General features: G+C 44.3%; 1 protein-coding gene across 4 annotated transcripts in view; it reads left to right on the top strand.

Annotated features, from left to right (window-relative positions):
* Nucleotides 1-16,128, top strand: part of DIP2C (disco interacting protein 2 homolog C) — a 419,803-nt gene that overhangs the window by 272,549 nt on the left and 131,126 nt on the right. For all 4 annotated transcript variants that reach the window (XM_055353740.2, XM_055353742.2, XM_055353743.2 and 1 more), the window contains 4 exons: nt 6,882-7,091; nt 10,799-10,933; nt 13,518-13,637; nt 15,267-15,464. In XM_055353740.2, the coding sequence (XP_055209715.1) occupies nt 6,882-7,091; nt 10,799-10,933; nt 13,518-13,637; nt 15,267-15,464 (663 nt within the window). The remainder of the gene's footprint in view (nt 1-6,881; nt 7,092-10,798; nt 10,934-13,517; nt 13,638-15,266; nt 15,465-16,128) is intronic.

Below are 16,128 nucleotides of genomic sequence, written 5' to 3'. Positions count from 1 at the left end.
GCTTAGGTTGGAAATGGAGCAGGTCAGAATTCCTATGCTGATCAGTAGTGGGATTGCGCCTTGGAATTGCGCTCCAGACTCGGCAACATTTTGAGATCCTGTCTTTAAAAAATGAATAAGTAAAAAATGGGTCAAAGACTTAACAGATGCCTCATCTAAGAAGATATAAAGATGGCAAATCGACATATGAAATGATGCTTCACATCATCTGTCATAGAGAAATGCAGATTAAAACAACAGTAAGATACCACTGTACACCTATTAGAATGCCCAGAATCCAGAACGCTAGCAACACCACAGCCTATGAAGATGTGGAGCTGTGGGAATTCTCTCTCATTCATTGCTGGTCTTAAAGCAAAATAGAACAGCCTTTAGGAAGACAGCTTGGTGGTTTCTTAGAAAACTAAATATACTCTTACCATATGATCTAGGAATTACACTCCTTAGCATTTGCTCAAAGGAGTTGAAAACTTATGTCTACACACAAAGCCTGCACATAGATATTTAGAGCAGCCTTATTCATAATTGCCAAAACTTGGAAGCAACCAAAATGCCCCTCAGTAGGTGAATGTATAAATAAACTGTGGTACATACAGACAATGGGATATTATTCGATGCTGAAAATAAATGAGCTATCCATAAAGATGCTGAAAATAAATGAGCTATCCATAAAAAGACGTGGAGGAAACTTAAATTGCGTATTGCTAAGTGAAAGAAGTCAATCTGAAAAGGTTGCTGTATGATTCTAGCTATGTGACATCCTTGAAAAGGCAAGACTATGGAGACAGTAAAAAGATCAGTGGTTGCCAGGGTCCAGGGGGAGGCAGCCCGGGTCCGGGGGGAGGCAGCCAGGGTCCAGGGGGAGGCAGGGATGAATAGGCAGAACACGAGGATTTTTTAGTATCATGTGATCTCTGTATGATACTGTGATGGTGGATACATGTTATACATTTCTCCAGACCCATATATTGTACAACAGCAAGAATGAACCTTGATCTGAACGATGGAGTTTGGGTGATAATGATGTTTCGGTGTAGAAGCATCAGTTGTGACAAGTATACCACTCTGGTAGGCAATGTTGATGATAGGGGACGCTGTGCACATGTGGAGTTGGAAAGGATAAGTGAGACATCACTATAAAGCTGGAAAATACACTGAGAAGAAATTTCACTGGTGGGCTTAACAGGTTGGAGAAGGAAGATGAAGTCTGAGCTTGAAGAGGGATGAAAAGAAATTAACCAAAGTGAAGACCAGAGAAACCAAAATTAAAAGCGAACAGAACCTCAAGCTCCTGTGACACAACGTTAATATACTTGTAATATAAGAAGGAAAAGAGAGAAAAGCAGGAGCCTTTGAAGAAATGAGTCAAAATGTACTCAGATTGATGTCAAACACCTGTGTCCAGCCCTGAGCAGTTCAGTGAACTCCAAGCAGAACAAGTATAAAAAGAATCACATCCGGGTTCATGATAGTCAAAGTGCAGGATTAAGAGGAGATCCTGAAAGGACTCCGAAGAAAAAGACACGTTACACTCCAGAGAAGCATTTGAACAATGCGTGACTTCTGTGAAGATATAATGGAGACCAGAAGACCATGGAAAGACATTTTTTAAAGTACTAAAAGGAGAAGAAAGGCCTGTCAACTCATATCCGGTGAAAATCTCCTTTATAAACACGGATGAAACGACACATTCACACACATGAAAGCTGAGAGAATATGTTATCAGCAGAACTACACTATAAACATGCTAAAGAATGTACTTTAGGCTGATTGCAAATGATATCAGATGAAAGGTTAGCTCTATGAAAAAGAAAGGACCCTAGAAATCAAATTTTCTAGAATATAAAATCATAGAATACTTTGATTTTATGGTTTTTAGTTTTTATGATCTTATAATTTTATGATATAAAATCATAAAATGTCCACACTTCTCTACACCTTCACCTGTTTTGAAGTCCGTGCTGTACCATGCATCAGTAGTTTATTCCTCCTTATTGTTGAATTATATTCTATTAGATGGATATAACACATTCTGTTTATTCATTTACCAGTTGGTTATTCATTGTTTCCTGTATTCGGCAATTATGAATAATGCTGCTGTCGACGTTTATGTACATATCTTTGTGTATACATATAATTTCCTTTATCTTGGGTGGATGCCAAGTAGAATGATTGACTCTTACTGTAAGTTTAGGTTTAGCTTTTTAAAAACTGCCAAATTGTTTACAAAATAGCTGTACCATTTTACATACTGCCACCAGCAGTATATGAGCATCCCAGTTTCTCCACATCATGACAAGCAGTTGGTATTTTGGTATTTTTAATTTTGCCATTCTAATTGATGTGAAATGGTATATCATTGTGTATTTACTTTGCAACAGTTAATGATGCTAAGCATCTTTTAATGTGCTTATTAGCTTTTAATGTGCTAATTCCTATTCATAGCTATATGTATATGTTAATTGGTAAAATATCTGTCCAGATTTTTTGCCCATGTTTTAAAATGGGTAGGTTGTCATCTTACGGGTTATAGGTGCCTTATACGATCTGAACATAAGACTTTTACAGTTGTAAGGTTTCTCAGTGAAAGGACAAACTGTTCTGTAGCAGACACAATAATGACCCTCCCCCAAGATACCCAGGTCCTACTCCCCAGAACTTATGAACCTGTTACCTTAAGTGGTAAAAGGGATTTTGTAGCTATGATTAATTTAAAGGTCTTGATATGGGACCACTATCCTGGTTTAAGTAGGTGGACCCACTGTAATCAGGAAGGTCCTTATAAGAGAAAAGGAAGAATTGGAGACTGGAGTGATGGACTTTAAAGATGAGGGGCCATGACTCAGGAACACAGGTGGCCTCTAGAGGTTGGGAAAGACCAAGAAATGGATTCTCCTTTGAAGCCTCCAGAAGGAACGTAGCTCTGCTGACACTCAGATTTTACACTTCTGACTTCTCCATCTGTAGGATAATAGATACGTGTGTTGTTATAAGCCACGAAGATCAAGGTAATTTATTATATTAGCTAGAGGGAGATAATCATCTTTTAAAACTTACTAGTTTTCTATTTTAACGAAGTCCAGTTTACTAATTTTTATGGATTTTTTGGAAGTTTTAGAAGTGTCATAGTCTTATTCTTCTTTCATTTAGGTCTGTGATTCATTTTGAGTTCATTTTTATCTGTGCAGTAGGGATCTAAGTGGGATTTTTGTTTGTTGTGGTTTGGTTTGGGGGATATTTTCCCCCATGCTTTTTCTTTTTGGTGTGTTGGGTACCCAGTTACCACAGCAACATTTGTTGAAAAAAAAAAAACTACCTTTCTCTTATTGAATTGTCTTGAGACCTTTGTCAAAAATAAATTGACTGTAAATATGAGACTTTATTTCTGGGTTTAATTCCATTCCTTTGATGTATGCATCTATTCTTGCGCTAATACTACTGCCTTAATTGCTGTGACTTTATGTAAAGTTTTGAAATCAGATAGTGAAGTCCTCCAACTTTGTTTTCCTTTTTCAAAATTATTTTGGCTATTGTAGGTCCTTTGTATTTCCAGATAAAATTGAGAATAAGCTTCCAATTTCACACACACAAAGCCTTCTGGGATTTTATTAGGCAGTGCCTTGAATTAATGGAACAGTTTGGGAAGAATTGCTCTCTTGATAATACTGAGTTTTCCAATTCACAATCATGAATCTATCTCCATTTATTTAGTTTCCATTTATTTGGATCTTCTTTCATTTCTCTCAGTAATGTTTTATAGTTGTCAGTGTACACATTTTGTACCTTTTTGTTAGAAGTTTGGCTGAGTGTTTTATGTTTTTGATGTTACTGTGAATGGAACTATTAATTTTATTCTCAGGTTGTTTATTGCTAGTATATGTATATCTTGTGTCCTGTGACCTCATCAAACTCATTTTTTAGTAATGCAAAACATTTTTGATGGACTTCTTGCCGTTTTCTACATCCAAGGTCATGTCATCTATGAATAAAGGCACTTTTATTCCTTCCTTTCTAATCTGGATGTCTTTATTATTAAATTTGTTAATTTATTTCACTAGCTAGAGCCTGCCAGATAATGTCGAATAAAAGTGGCAAGAGGGGACATCTTTGTCTTGTTCTCCATCTTAGGGAAAACGCCTTCTATTGTTTACCATTAAATACACTATTAGTCATGGCTTTTCATGAATGTGCTTTAACAGGTTGAGGAAATTGCCTTCTATTCCTGATTTGTTGAGTTTCTTTATGTTGAATTTGTCAGTACTTTTCTGTGTCTCCTAAGGTTAACATGCGGTTCTACTCCCATAATTCTATAGGGTGTATGACATTAATTCACTTTTGAATGTTAACCTGAATTCCTGTCCCTCTGGTACGTACTTCTAGTCACCGCTGGTCATGCTGTATCATCCATTTAATATTAGTCACCACTGGTCATGCTGTATCATCCGTGTCATATTAGTCACCGCTGGTCATGCTGTATCATCCGTGTCATATTAGTCACCGCTGGTCATGCTGTATCATCCGTGTCATATTAGTCACCGCTGGTCGTGCTGTATCATCCGTGTCATATTAGTCACCGCTGGTCGTGCTGTATCATCCGTGTCATATTAGTCACCGCTGGTCGTGCTGTATCATCCGTGTCATATTAGTCACCGCTGGTCGTGCTGTATCATCCGTGTCATATTAGTCACCGCTGGTCGTGCTGTATCATCCGTGTCATTAGTCACCGCTGGTCGTGCTGTATCATCCGTGTCATATTAGTCACCGCCGGTTATGCTGTATCATCCGTGTCATATGCTGTTTGTTTGGTTTGCTGCTATTCTGTTGAGTGTCTATATCATATTATCCTTCAGGTTTCTTGGAAGAGGTAGGTGGGAGTGGGGAATGAAAGATTGTAAAGAGTTGTGAGAAGACATTCTGGGGAGATGGTTGTGCTCCGTATGGACACCTCGGTGTGTACCTTTCTCAAAAGTCTCAAGGCTGTGTCAATTTTACTTTTATATAAATTGTGTAAGTTTTACTTAAAAGGCAGAGTGGGCCAGGTGCGGTGGCTCAGGCCTGTAATCTCAGCACTTTGGGAGGCCAAGGCAGGTAGATCACGAGGTCAAGAGTTCGAGACCAGCCTGGCCAGCATGGTGAAACCCCATCTCTACTAAAAATACAAAAATGAGCCGGTCATAGTGGCAGGTGCCTGTAATCTCAGCTACTTGGGAGGCTGAGGCAGGAGAATCTCTTGAACCAGGGCGTGAGAGGTTACTGTGAGCTGAGATCGTGCCACTGCTCTCCAGCCTGGGCAACAGAGGAAGATTCTGTCTCAAAAAAAAAAAAAAAAAAAAAAAAAAGCAAGGTGATAGAGAATTTTCAGGCTCTTAACATGTTGCTTTTCTAACAAGTAAACTTTTAAAAAATTCCCAGACAGTATAAGTCATGTGACAGTGATAATAAGTGTGTATATTGTTTGCAATTATTATCTTTTAAAAAACAAACCCGTGTCTTAAGATTATTTGCTGTGACTCCTCCTCTCACCCGATGCTCTGGAGCTGCTCACCTGAGCTGGCGTCTCCCATAACTCACCTGGAGGTAGGATTCTGAGTGTCATTTTTAAATTGAAGTTTAAATAACAAATACACCAACAATTTATTCCCAAAAACCTTGGGTACTGCATGAAAAGTTATTAAATGAAAAATTTTCTCATAAATTATAGTGAAAAAATGATGTATTTTATCATAATCCAAGATATCCAATCTGCACAGATAGAAAACTCAATAATGAGAATGTATAAGAAACGAATACTGTAAAGGTGAATTGATTTGAGTGTAAAATGTGACGTGATGAAGGTTTGTCGTGTGCCCCGGAGGAAAACGGGGAGGTGGAGGGGCTGCTCCACGTGAGGCACGTTCTGCTTTCTCTCCTGTTACCATCATCAGTGTCTTGATCCTTAAGGAACTGCATGGGTATCTAACACACACACCAACGTAGAAGTAAATCAGCTGCATGGTTATCTAACACACCGACGCAGAAATCAGCTGCATGGGTATCTAACACACCAATGTAGAAATAAATCAGCTGCATGGGTATCTAACACACTGATGTAGAAATAAATCAGCTGTAGAAATAAATCAGCTGCATGGTTGTCTAACACACCGACACAGAAATCAGCTGCATGGGTATCTAACACACCAATGTAGAAATAAATCAGCTGCATGGGTATCTAACACACTGATGTAGAAATAAATCAGCTGCATGGTTATCTAACACACTGACATAGAAATAAATCAGCTGCATGGGTGTCTAACACACACACCGACATAGAAATCAGCTGCATGGGTATCTAACACACTGATGTAGAAATAAATCAGCTGTAGAAATAAATCAGCTGCATGGTTGTCTAACACACTGACGCAGAAATCAGCTGCATGGGTATCTAACATACCAACGTAGAAAAATCAGAGCCCACAAGAACATCTCAGGACTAACAAGGGCTAAACATAGTCACACGGAGACTCCTGAGAGCCGCACAGGCCCTCAGCATCCCCTAGGAAACGCGGCCCTTGTCCTCTCACTTTGTGGGTGACACAAGCAAACACTTGGTTTCTTCCCAAACTGCTGTGTAGAGGAAATGGGTCAGTGTGTATTTGTCTGAGATGACAGTGTCAAACATCTTATAGCATGTTTATATAAGGTGTGTTGGATGAAAAACTCATTATGCTAAAATAAATGGTTCATTATCTGAAAAGTGGTTTAACTTCTCAAGAGTGTCTACAGCAAAAAGTCATGGAACAACTGTTGAGACTTACGTGAAGTAAATCTGTTTGGCGAGGGACTGAGATTGTGGTGCATGTTTTTGCTGCAACATACAGCAAATCACCTTTCTTCTTACACAGATACCTCTTCTGGCTCAGAAGACGAAGGCTCAGTGCAGGGGGACTCCCAGGGCACCCCCACCTCCAGCCAGGGCAGCATCAACATGGAGCACTGGATCAGCCAGGCCATCCACGGCTCCACCACGTCCACCACCTCCTCGTCCTCTACGCAGAGCGGGGGCAGCGGGGCTGCCCACAGGCTGGCGGACGTCATGGCCCAGACCCACATAGGTGAGCACGCTTCACAGTGTCTTTCTGTGCCTGTTGTGTAAACGCCTTTGTGTGTGCACGTTCTCCTCTGTTTGCATCGTGGCAGTGGAATCCCTAGGTGGAAAGAGCACAGAGCCCCTCTGGCCCCTGGGGTGCTTTGCCTGGATTGTTTCTGGAAGCTGCTTTACTGCTTCTCATGCCCAGGTCCCTCCCACAGCTGCAATTCCAGGGGCCTTGTTCCTGGGGAATCCTGCAGCTGTATCCGAATTCCAGGGGCCTTCTGTTCCTAAGTCCATTCTTGTTCCTGAGGAATCCTGCAGCCGTATCCGCTCCCATCTCTTCTTCTCACTTACGCTCCTACATGAAACCTTAACAGTCCCAATCAACAGGACAGGGTTTTAAATGTGCTCGTCCTGACCGTGGGAGTCTTTTAAGGAAACGAGGGCTTTAACCACAGCTGCTTGACGCTGCTGTCTGCCACAGGTGTTCAGACTTCTTGGGCGCGGCACACTGTTCTGTGTAGGTTCTATGACAGGGAGACCCTCTGTATTAGAAAAAGCACAAAGTTAGGATCACTGCCCTGTGACATTTGAACATGCTGTGGAAAAGGAGTAAAGTGAGAATTATTAGAAGAAGAGCCGGCACGTGGGGAGCGGTGATGGGCCTCACGTCGCTCTGCCTTCGAACGGTTCAGTAGTAAATGTTTTTCATCAAGTACGGGACTTGGGTTGAATAGGGTTCTGTGTGTCTCTCCGTTAAAGCCGTAACCGGAGACGACTGCGTACCACGTCGCCGATAACGGAGCTCGAGCCACGGGCTCAGACCCTCCCGGTATCTCAGCTGCCGCAGGAAAACCTGATCCCTGAAAAACCATCAGTGGGAAGCAGGTGGACGTCATGTGTGATTAAATAGCCCACAGACACCCCAGAACCCCAGAATATTCACTTCTAGATCACTGACTGCTTTACGCCCAGAGGCGTTTTGGATTGACTTGGGTCTCAGCCCCTTCGTCGCTGAGACTTAAAGCGTCGGCCGTTTTCTGTCTGGAACAGGAGTTTGCTGTCAGGAGAGCTGGGTCTGTCTCACTTTTCCCAGTAACTGCTGCTGGGATCTTGAAGTCACTTCTCCTGCTTTTAGGCTTTTGGTGAGGAAAAAAATGAAAAAAACGATTTCTTTTTTCTCTCTCAGAACTGTTGTGAGTATAAAGGAGAAAATAGAAATACTCTTTAAAAGTTTGTAAAGTAATACTCAAATGCAAAGCAGTATTAAACTTCAGTTTGACACAGTTTCAGGAACATGTACACTGGTTTATGTGAATTAATAACCTGTACTTGAAATCACAGTAGGTTAAACAATGAACAGAAATGTGTGACTGTTAAATTTTTTCTGTAATAAAATTCCATGTGTATATTGGATCCCAGTATAGTGGCCGAGGCTCTGCCAGCTTTATCAGGCACCTGAATGGGGAGGCCAAACACCATCTCTGCCACTTGGGGGAAGCATTTGTATCCTCGGATTTTATTCAATTTTAAGGAAATGGGCAGAATCTTACTAAGGAAAACACATATTTTTGAACAAGTGAATCACGGCACTTGGCCTCCCTTTGCGGGTTTACCCTTGCAGTACTGGAGGAAGTTTTAGTACAAAGAATGTATCCAAACTATGAGGGGCTCATAACTCATGTACATCAAGGCTCAGTGTGACCCAAATGTAACTCTCGGGTGACCACATTCTGGTAATTTCTAATTGGGCACAAAGATAATCTTCCTAGACTATCTGGAAATTTTCTGTAACTTTGAAATTTTTTTGGAAAACAGTGGCAAAATAATGAAACTTAATCAGAAAAGGAAAAATATTTTCTGTGGCAAAACAAAAGAAGTAAAAAGTCAGATTTGTATTTGACCTTGTGAGATAATCAGAAGCCTACAAACAGGAAAGTAGCGTGTGTGATCGTGTGTGTGCGTGCGCGTGAGTGTCCTAGGGAGTCCAGGCACAGCAGATGGCCGAGTCACACTGGCCGATCCCTCCGGCAAGGGACAAGTGGAGGCTGCAGAGGCTGCTTATGTCCGAGGGGAGAAAAGCCCAGGGCTGCAGACTCAGGTCATGGAGTCTCACAGAGCTGGCCCCGCTTCTGCTTGCTGTTGAAGCAAAATCTCAGGTCCTTTGTGGGCTTTTTCCAGCAATTTAATTATGCCAGCAATTAAGTAGGGATATCTCACATGTATCTTAAGAGTCAAGCCAATTTGGCATAAGATAGGAAATCCCATTCCAGTTTTCTTTTTCCACTGCTCTACCCGCTGTCCATCTACAAGCTGTGTCCAGCATTTTCACACCTCAGAGCTGAGAGGAGGCCTCCCAGACGCTACCATCCAAGTCCGCTGAGGACTGAGGGTGTGTGTGTTGGTTCTGCAGGAAGTCGGGCCTGCCTGCCTACAGGTGGAACGTCGTGGCACTGACGGGCGGTGTGGCGGGCCCTCCCCTTAGTTCTTGTCTTCTCAGTCACGGGTTCCCAGTGAGTGGCATTGCCGAATCTATTTGTGATGCCGGACAGACACCCTCAGGAGGGGCCGACGCGGTGTCCAGGCAGCTCGGCACCGCCCACCCGGCCCGGTTCTCAGATCACAAAGGAGCATCCTGTCACGGCCTCTTCTGTGCCTCGATCTTCTGTGTCCTGTTTTTGTGCGTTCAGTTGATTTTGCCGTCTAGACGGCCTCCGGGTGCAGTGCGGACATGGGCAGTGTCTGGTGAAGAGAAGCTTTTGGGGATGAGCCCCACTTTCAGCGGCACAAAATACCGCCCTTCTGTCGTGTGGGACAGTGGCAGGGTGATCCTGAAAAGCTTCCATCAGAGGAGGATTCAGGATCGCGATCTGCATCGTGGCGCCCGTCATCAAGATTCTGGGTGTGACGGGCGTCATCAGTGGGCTGCTTGGCACATCTTCCTCAATGCTTTATTCGTTAAATAGAAAAGCATGCTTTTCCCCATTCAGCCACTTACAGCTTAACTTTATCTCCAGGGGGTGCTGTAAGAGAAAGAGCTCCACGCGTTCATTGGCCTTACACGGTCCTTAGTACACATTAGGGTGTAACGTGGTTTTTTGAATGACTGGTATTGTTTGTACTAAGACAAATAATAAAATAATAGTTCTTGATGTCTCCCCCTTTTACGAAGAAAATCCTACGAACTGTATACGTGTTAACTCACGTAATCCACCCAACTGCCCTACACGGTCATGGCCATTACTGTTCCCATTTGACGAAGAAACTGAGGCATGGAGAGCTTAAGGGACATCCCAAAATCCCCAGAAGTGTCCAGAGCTGGGTTTCCAATTCCAGGCCCTTGGCTCTAAAGCGTGAGTAAAGCCCTTGGCTGCATCGACTGTGGCAGACAGGAAACAGGACCCCTCTGTGAACACACACAGGGTTCCTGACGCCCTGCCATTGCCAGTCTAACGTTATTCTAGTTAAAATGCTGCTGACATGGCTCCTGTTAGGAAATTACGTCTGAGGTTTTACCGAACTCTGCTCCATTTGCGGCAACCTGAATTATGCTGGGGTCCCCCTTTGTGCTGGATGTTTGTGGCAGACGCGGCTGAGATCGGCTCTGGCTTCTCACGGCACACCCAGGGTGAGCACCTGTGCTGCAGTCTCCTCCTGGGCTGTGGCTTGTTCCACCTTCAGAGCAAACATCACAACCACCAGAAAATCTCATGATGTGTTTCTTTACAGAAAATCATTCTGCACCTCCTGACGTAACCACGTACACCTCAGAGCACTCGATACAGGTGGAGAGACCGCAGGGTTCCACGGGGTCCCGGACAGCGCCCAAGTACGGCAACGCCGAGCTCATGGAGACCGGGGATGGTACGTCCCAAAGGAGAGATGGGTTTTTTTCTGGTAAACGGTTTGTGCTGACGTCCTGTTCCGTGCCCATGACTGGGTGTGTTTCTTCCTGGGGTACAATCGGTTCTGACAAAGCCAATTTATCATATCTTCGGGAGCCTCTCATGGAAGGTGGCCTAGCCACAAAAATGCAAATATTCTCCAAGTGAGCCCACAGTTATTCCTTGTAGGAAAAATGTAAATGATGTAGGAATTTAGTCATGAGAAGAAAAAGAAATTTTAGAATTTGCTGCCGTTATTCAGCAGCAAAAGCTGCTGAATAACGGTGGTTCAGCAACTGAGAAATTCTTGTACAGGTGTGTTAAGACCATGAACAGTCACTTAGAAGAGCAAGATGAAGTTTAATGTACAACAGAATTACTGTCAGATGGGCTGATATGTTGCTTTAGACTTCGGAGGAAAGAGGGTCTTTTTATCCATGTTGGACAGAGATATCAGTGATTTGGTAACAGGCTGTGGCCGAGGGCTTCTTCCTTCCTTCCTTGTGGCCCGGTCTTGGTATATTCTGATTACAGTGGCTGTTCGTGTCACTCAGCCCCTATTCCATTTAAGTCTCAGTCCTTCCCGAGGTCATAAAAGTCAGGGTAGAACCTAGCGGTTAAATACAATGCCCTTGTGTGAAGCTGCATGGAGCAGCCTTGGTATGCTGTCATCTTGCGGTGCACGGGACTCACAGGCGGACAGGGAGGCCTATCAGAGCCCCGACAGGCACAGTGGACAGGGAGGCCTATCTGAGGCCTGACAGGAACAGGAACAGGTGGACAGGGAGGCCTATCCAAGCCCTGACAGGTGCAGGTGGACAGGGAGGCCTGTCCGAGCTCCGACAGGCGCAGGCAGACAGGCCTATCCTAGCTCCAACAGGCGCACCGCCACATCCTCACGTGAGGCAGAGCCCAGCCGTGCCTTCGTAAGTGTCCAGTTCGCTTGAAATCGCCCTGATTGCCAGTGCGATGACTTTTCCTGGAATGCCTTTTGGTGTCATTATTTGCTTTAGTTCTCTGATGAGTTCGTCTTTACTAAATTGGCCATTTTTGTTACTCTTGTCATGGTCATTTTAGTAACTTTGTCATCTTTCAAGTCTGTACCTTCGCCTTTGTTCCCCAGGTAAATCCTGCGTGGTGCGTTGTGTGGCCTCGGCGTGTCATGGCCTCCCACACCAGAATCCCACAGGGGCCCTTGCTGGGAGGGTGATTCTGGGTCACACCCCAGACGTCATGAGCTAGAAGTTCGGGGGTCCCTGAGGTGATTCTGACATCTGCCAAATTAAGCTTGAGAATCATTGGCCTGGTGGAATGGTCTGATTCATCTGAACCAAATTAGTTGGGCTATTTAATGGGAACATACTATGTTTGGATATTGAGAGTTCTGGATTGTGTGTTTTCTGTATTTTCAGAGATACGAAATATTTAATGTCTCAATTCTGAAAGTGCTATAGAGCATTTTGAGACTACCTATTAAAAAATCTTGATAGAAAAAATTTCCTTGAATTCTGTTCTATTCCTCCCAAATATTGAAGTCTGTTTTTTATGGTCCAGTGCAGGGGCGAACAAGGGCTCTGCCTCAGGTGAGGGGAATGGCCTGCCAGCTGCACCTACAGGTCCCCCTGCACCATCCAAGCCCACAGCTCTGGGTGTTGGTTTCCCAGGTCCTGCCGGCCCGCAGCGTGTGCCTGAGGAGGACGCTTTTGATCTAGTTGTGGCATCAGCGTCTTGTTCCTCTGTCTTGTTCATTTGATTTATTTATCTTGAAATTTGAAAACTTTGACTCTTTCATTGATCAAACCAGTTGATTTTCAGAATGGTGCAGCATTCATTGTAATTAGTACAGTATTTTGAAATGGGGCTTTTCTCGGTCCACTTGGATAGGTAGGGGCTAGTATTCTGTTACACAAAAAGTTGAATTTAGAGACTTTAACATCTGTGCTTTAGGATGCATTGCCTGTGTGTGGGCTGAGCTGCGTGGGTTTGGAACGCGTGTGAGGAGCTCAGCCTTTATTAGGAGTGGACAGGGCTTGGGCATGGTGGTGCTGAAACCTGAGCCCTGGGCTGTGGGATGCTGGGGGTTCCAGACGTGACTCACCGGCCCGATGTTCTCGTGCCTCCATGAGGCTGAATGCTGGTGGTCTCTGGACCATGCTGGAGAGATAGACTCAGGGAAGACTTACTGCTCCACGGATGGTCTTACCCTGTTGAGAAGAGGGGGCCTGGGGCAGTGGGAATGAGGAGTCTGCCCTCTGCAGGTGACAATTCTGTCCTGAGAATCAGAGCTGGGGTCAAGCAGGTGTGGTCCTGAGGCTCCTCCCAGCATGACCAGCAGAACAGCACATCCTGGAACGTGGTAGACATTCGGGTCCGATGTATCTCTCTCCGGTCTCCTGCCTAGCCACGGGGCTACTGTACAGCATGATCACCTCGGGCCCTTCTCAGGATCGCGTCTAGAAGGACGCAGCCTGTTGCAGCCGCGCTGGGGAGGGGCCTGTGGGACTGTGTGTGCTCATTCAAGCTGTGATGATCGCTTTCCCCACCCGCTGATTCCTGTTTTTCAGGAGTACCAGTAAGTAGCCGGGTGTCAGCAAAAATCCAGCAGCTTGTCAATACCCTCAAACGACCGAAACGACCACCTTTACGAGAATTCTTTGTCGATGACTTTGAAGAATTATTAGAAGGTGAGAGAACTCTTTCCCACACGTTTCTTCCAGATGCTCCTATGGTCCCATAAACAATGATATTTCTTTCTGCAAGGCTATTTTACTTTGTAAGAGCAGTAATCGTGGCATTCGCTGCATGATGGGAACCCAGGTAGGGAGCGGGTGATGTTCCCAGGCAGCCTTGGTGTCGGCAGGTCTCTAAACCTGGTTGTTAGTCGTCCTCTGTGGGAGTTGATTTTGTTCTGTGACCCAGGTCAGGTCTCTCTCTAAGAACTCCGTAAGAGTATAGAAATTCAAGTAAAGTATAAACATGTAGAAAAACAAGTAAACTGGGGAAATCCTTCGCTCGCAGCAAAACAGGCGTGTGAAGTGCTGTCTCCTCCCTCCTCCTCCTGCCTCTCCTTATAGGTGCCGGAGCTGCTGCCTTTGCCCCTGAACGCTCCTGGGTCTTTTTAGACAAACAACTTAAAGTTGAAACGAAGTACAAGAACTGCTCATTGTAGCAAACTTGAGCTCCTTATTATCTTACGTGTTAAACCACAAGTAGAAACGACTGATTTTGTCAGTCATAAAGTGACAGACAAGTCTGTTCCAGAAATGGAAGAGATAATTTCCATTCTTCACCTCTCTCAAGGACTGGGCAGGTGGTATTTATGATGCACTGATTTTAGTTTTACTCAGGAAAATACTCCGTGTTCCTGTTATTCAGAGTAGTTGTAGCAGATTTAAATGTACAGCTCAGGCCAGGTGTGGTGGCTTATGCCTGTAATTCCAGCGCTGTCGGAGGTCAAAGTGGGCAGATCACTTGAGCCCGGGAGTTCGAGACCAGCCTGGGCAATATGGCAAGACCCTGTCTCTACCAAAAAAAAAAAAAAAAAAAAATACATATATATACACACACACACACACACACACACACAAATATATATGTGTGTGTATATATGTGTGTATATATATACTGCCCAAAGCGTGTCTCTACAAAATATATATACATTTTATATATATATATACATTATATACATACACATTTTACATCTATATATATACACATACATACACACACTAAAATTAGCTGGGCATGGTGGTGCACGCCTGTAGTCCTAGCTACAGGCTAGGACTGTAGCAGAGGCTGAAGTGGGAGGATAACCTGAGCCTGGGAGGTCGAGGCTGCAGGGAACTGTGATCATGCCACTGCGCTCCAGCCAAGGCAGAAGAGAGAGACCCCGCCTCAGAAAATAAATTTATCGTTAATCTTTAAGGACAAAATATGATTTAGCAAGATTTAAGCAATTTGGGGTCCAAGATCACTAGTTGATGTTGGTAATGGAAATTTCAGCATGGCTGTTTGAATTCCAGCCTCTGGGCACAGTGTGCAGCGCAGTTTCCACCTGTTGTCAGTTTGCAGCTGTGTCCAGGTCCACCTAAGCGCTCTACCCACATGCTGCCTTGGAAATTACCAGAACTAATTTTTTACCAGCATCTGTGATGCTAGTGTATAGACCCCAATTCTAGAAAAGCATGCTTTTCTGTCAGCTAATAAATGTATAGCTTAAGTATAAATCTCTTGGCTTCTTTATAAAGAATAAAAAGTAGCCATGCTAATGTGGATGCATGTCTCTTGTAACCTGTTGTATTCAAACGATTTAGTTCAACAACCGGATCCGAACCAACCAAAGCCGGAGGGGGCCCAGATGCTGGCCATGCGCGGAGAGCAGCTGGGCGTGGTCACGAACTGGCCGCCGTCGCTGGAGGCCGCACTGCAGAGGTGGGGCACCATCTCGCCCAAGGCGCCCTGCCTGACCACCATGGACACCAACGGGAAGCCCCTCTACATCCTCACTTACGGTAATCCCGAGGCTCACCCTCTGCCCTTTGCCCATGTCTGTGAGCAGCCACTCCCCGAACGCAGGAAGCTCAGTGTCAGTTTACATCCTCACTTACGGTAATCCCGAGGCTCACCCTCTGCCCTTTGCCCACGTCCTCGCGCAGCCACTCCCGAACACACAAAACTTAGTGTCCGTTTACATCGTCACTTACGGTAATCCCGAGGCTCAGCCTCTGCCCATGTCTGTGAGCAGCCACTCCCCGAACGCAGGAAGCTCAGTGTCAGTTTACATCGTCACTTACGGTAATCCCGAGGCTCACCCTCTGCCCTTTGCCCACCCCCTCGCGCAGCCACTCCCAAACGCACAAAGCTCAGTGTCTGTTACTTCTGGTGACTGACTGATTTTGTGCTGCCTTATGTTTCTGCACAGAAATAAATGGAATCTCAAGAAACTCTTTAGGAAAACTATTTGATTTCAGTATAAAAAGTTATTTGTTAAATATTTTTTGAGTTAAAACCAGAAATGGCTGCTTGAAGCAGTGACCATAGCTCTAATAAGATGTTAGATCTTAAATACATGTGTGATTTATTGAAATGCATGCTTTCAGCAAAGAGTGGTAGTTAGAAAAAATGTCTATCTAAACTTTCTGATATGTATCACTCAGAAAAAACAAAATGGATTTC

This window comes from Gorilla gorilla, chromosome 8 (genome assembly GCF_029281585.2).
Source record: "Gorilla gorilla gorilla isolate KB3781 chromosome 8, NHGRI_mGorGor1-v2.1_pri, whole genome shotgun sequence".
Lineage (NCBI taxonomy): Eukaryota > Metazoa > Chordata > Mammalia > Primates > Hominidae > Gorilla > Gorilla gorilla.
The sequence above is the reverse complement of the archived record's forward strand: the minus strand, read 5'-3'. Positions and strand labels throughout refer to the sequence as shown.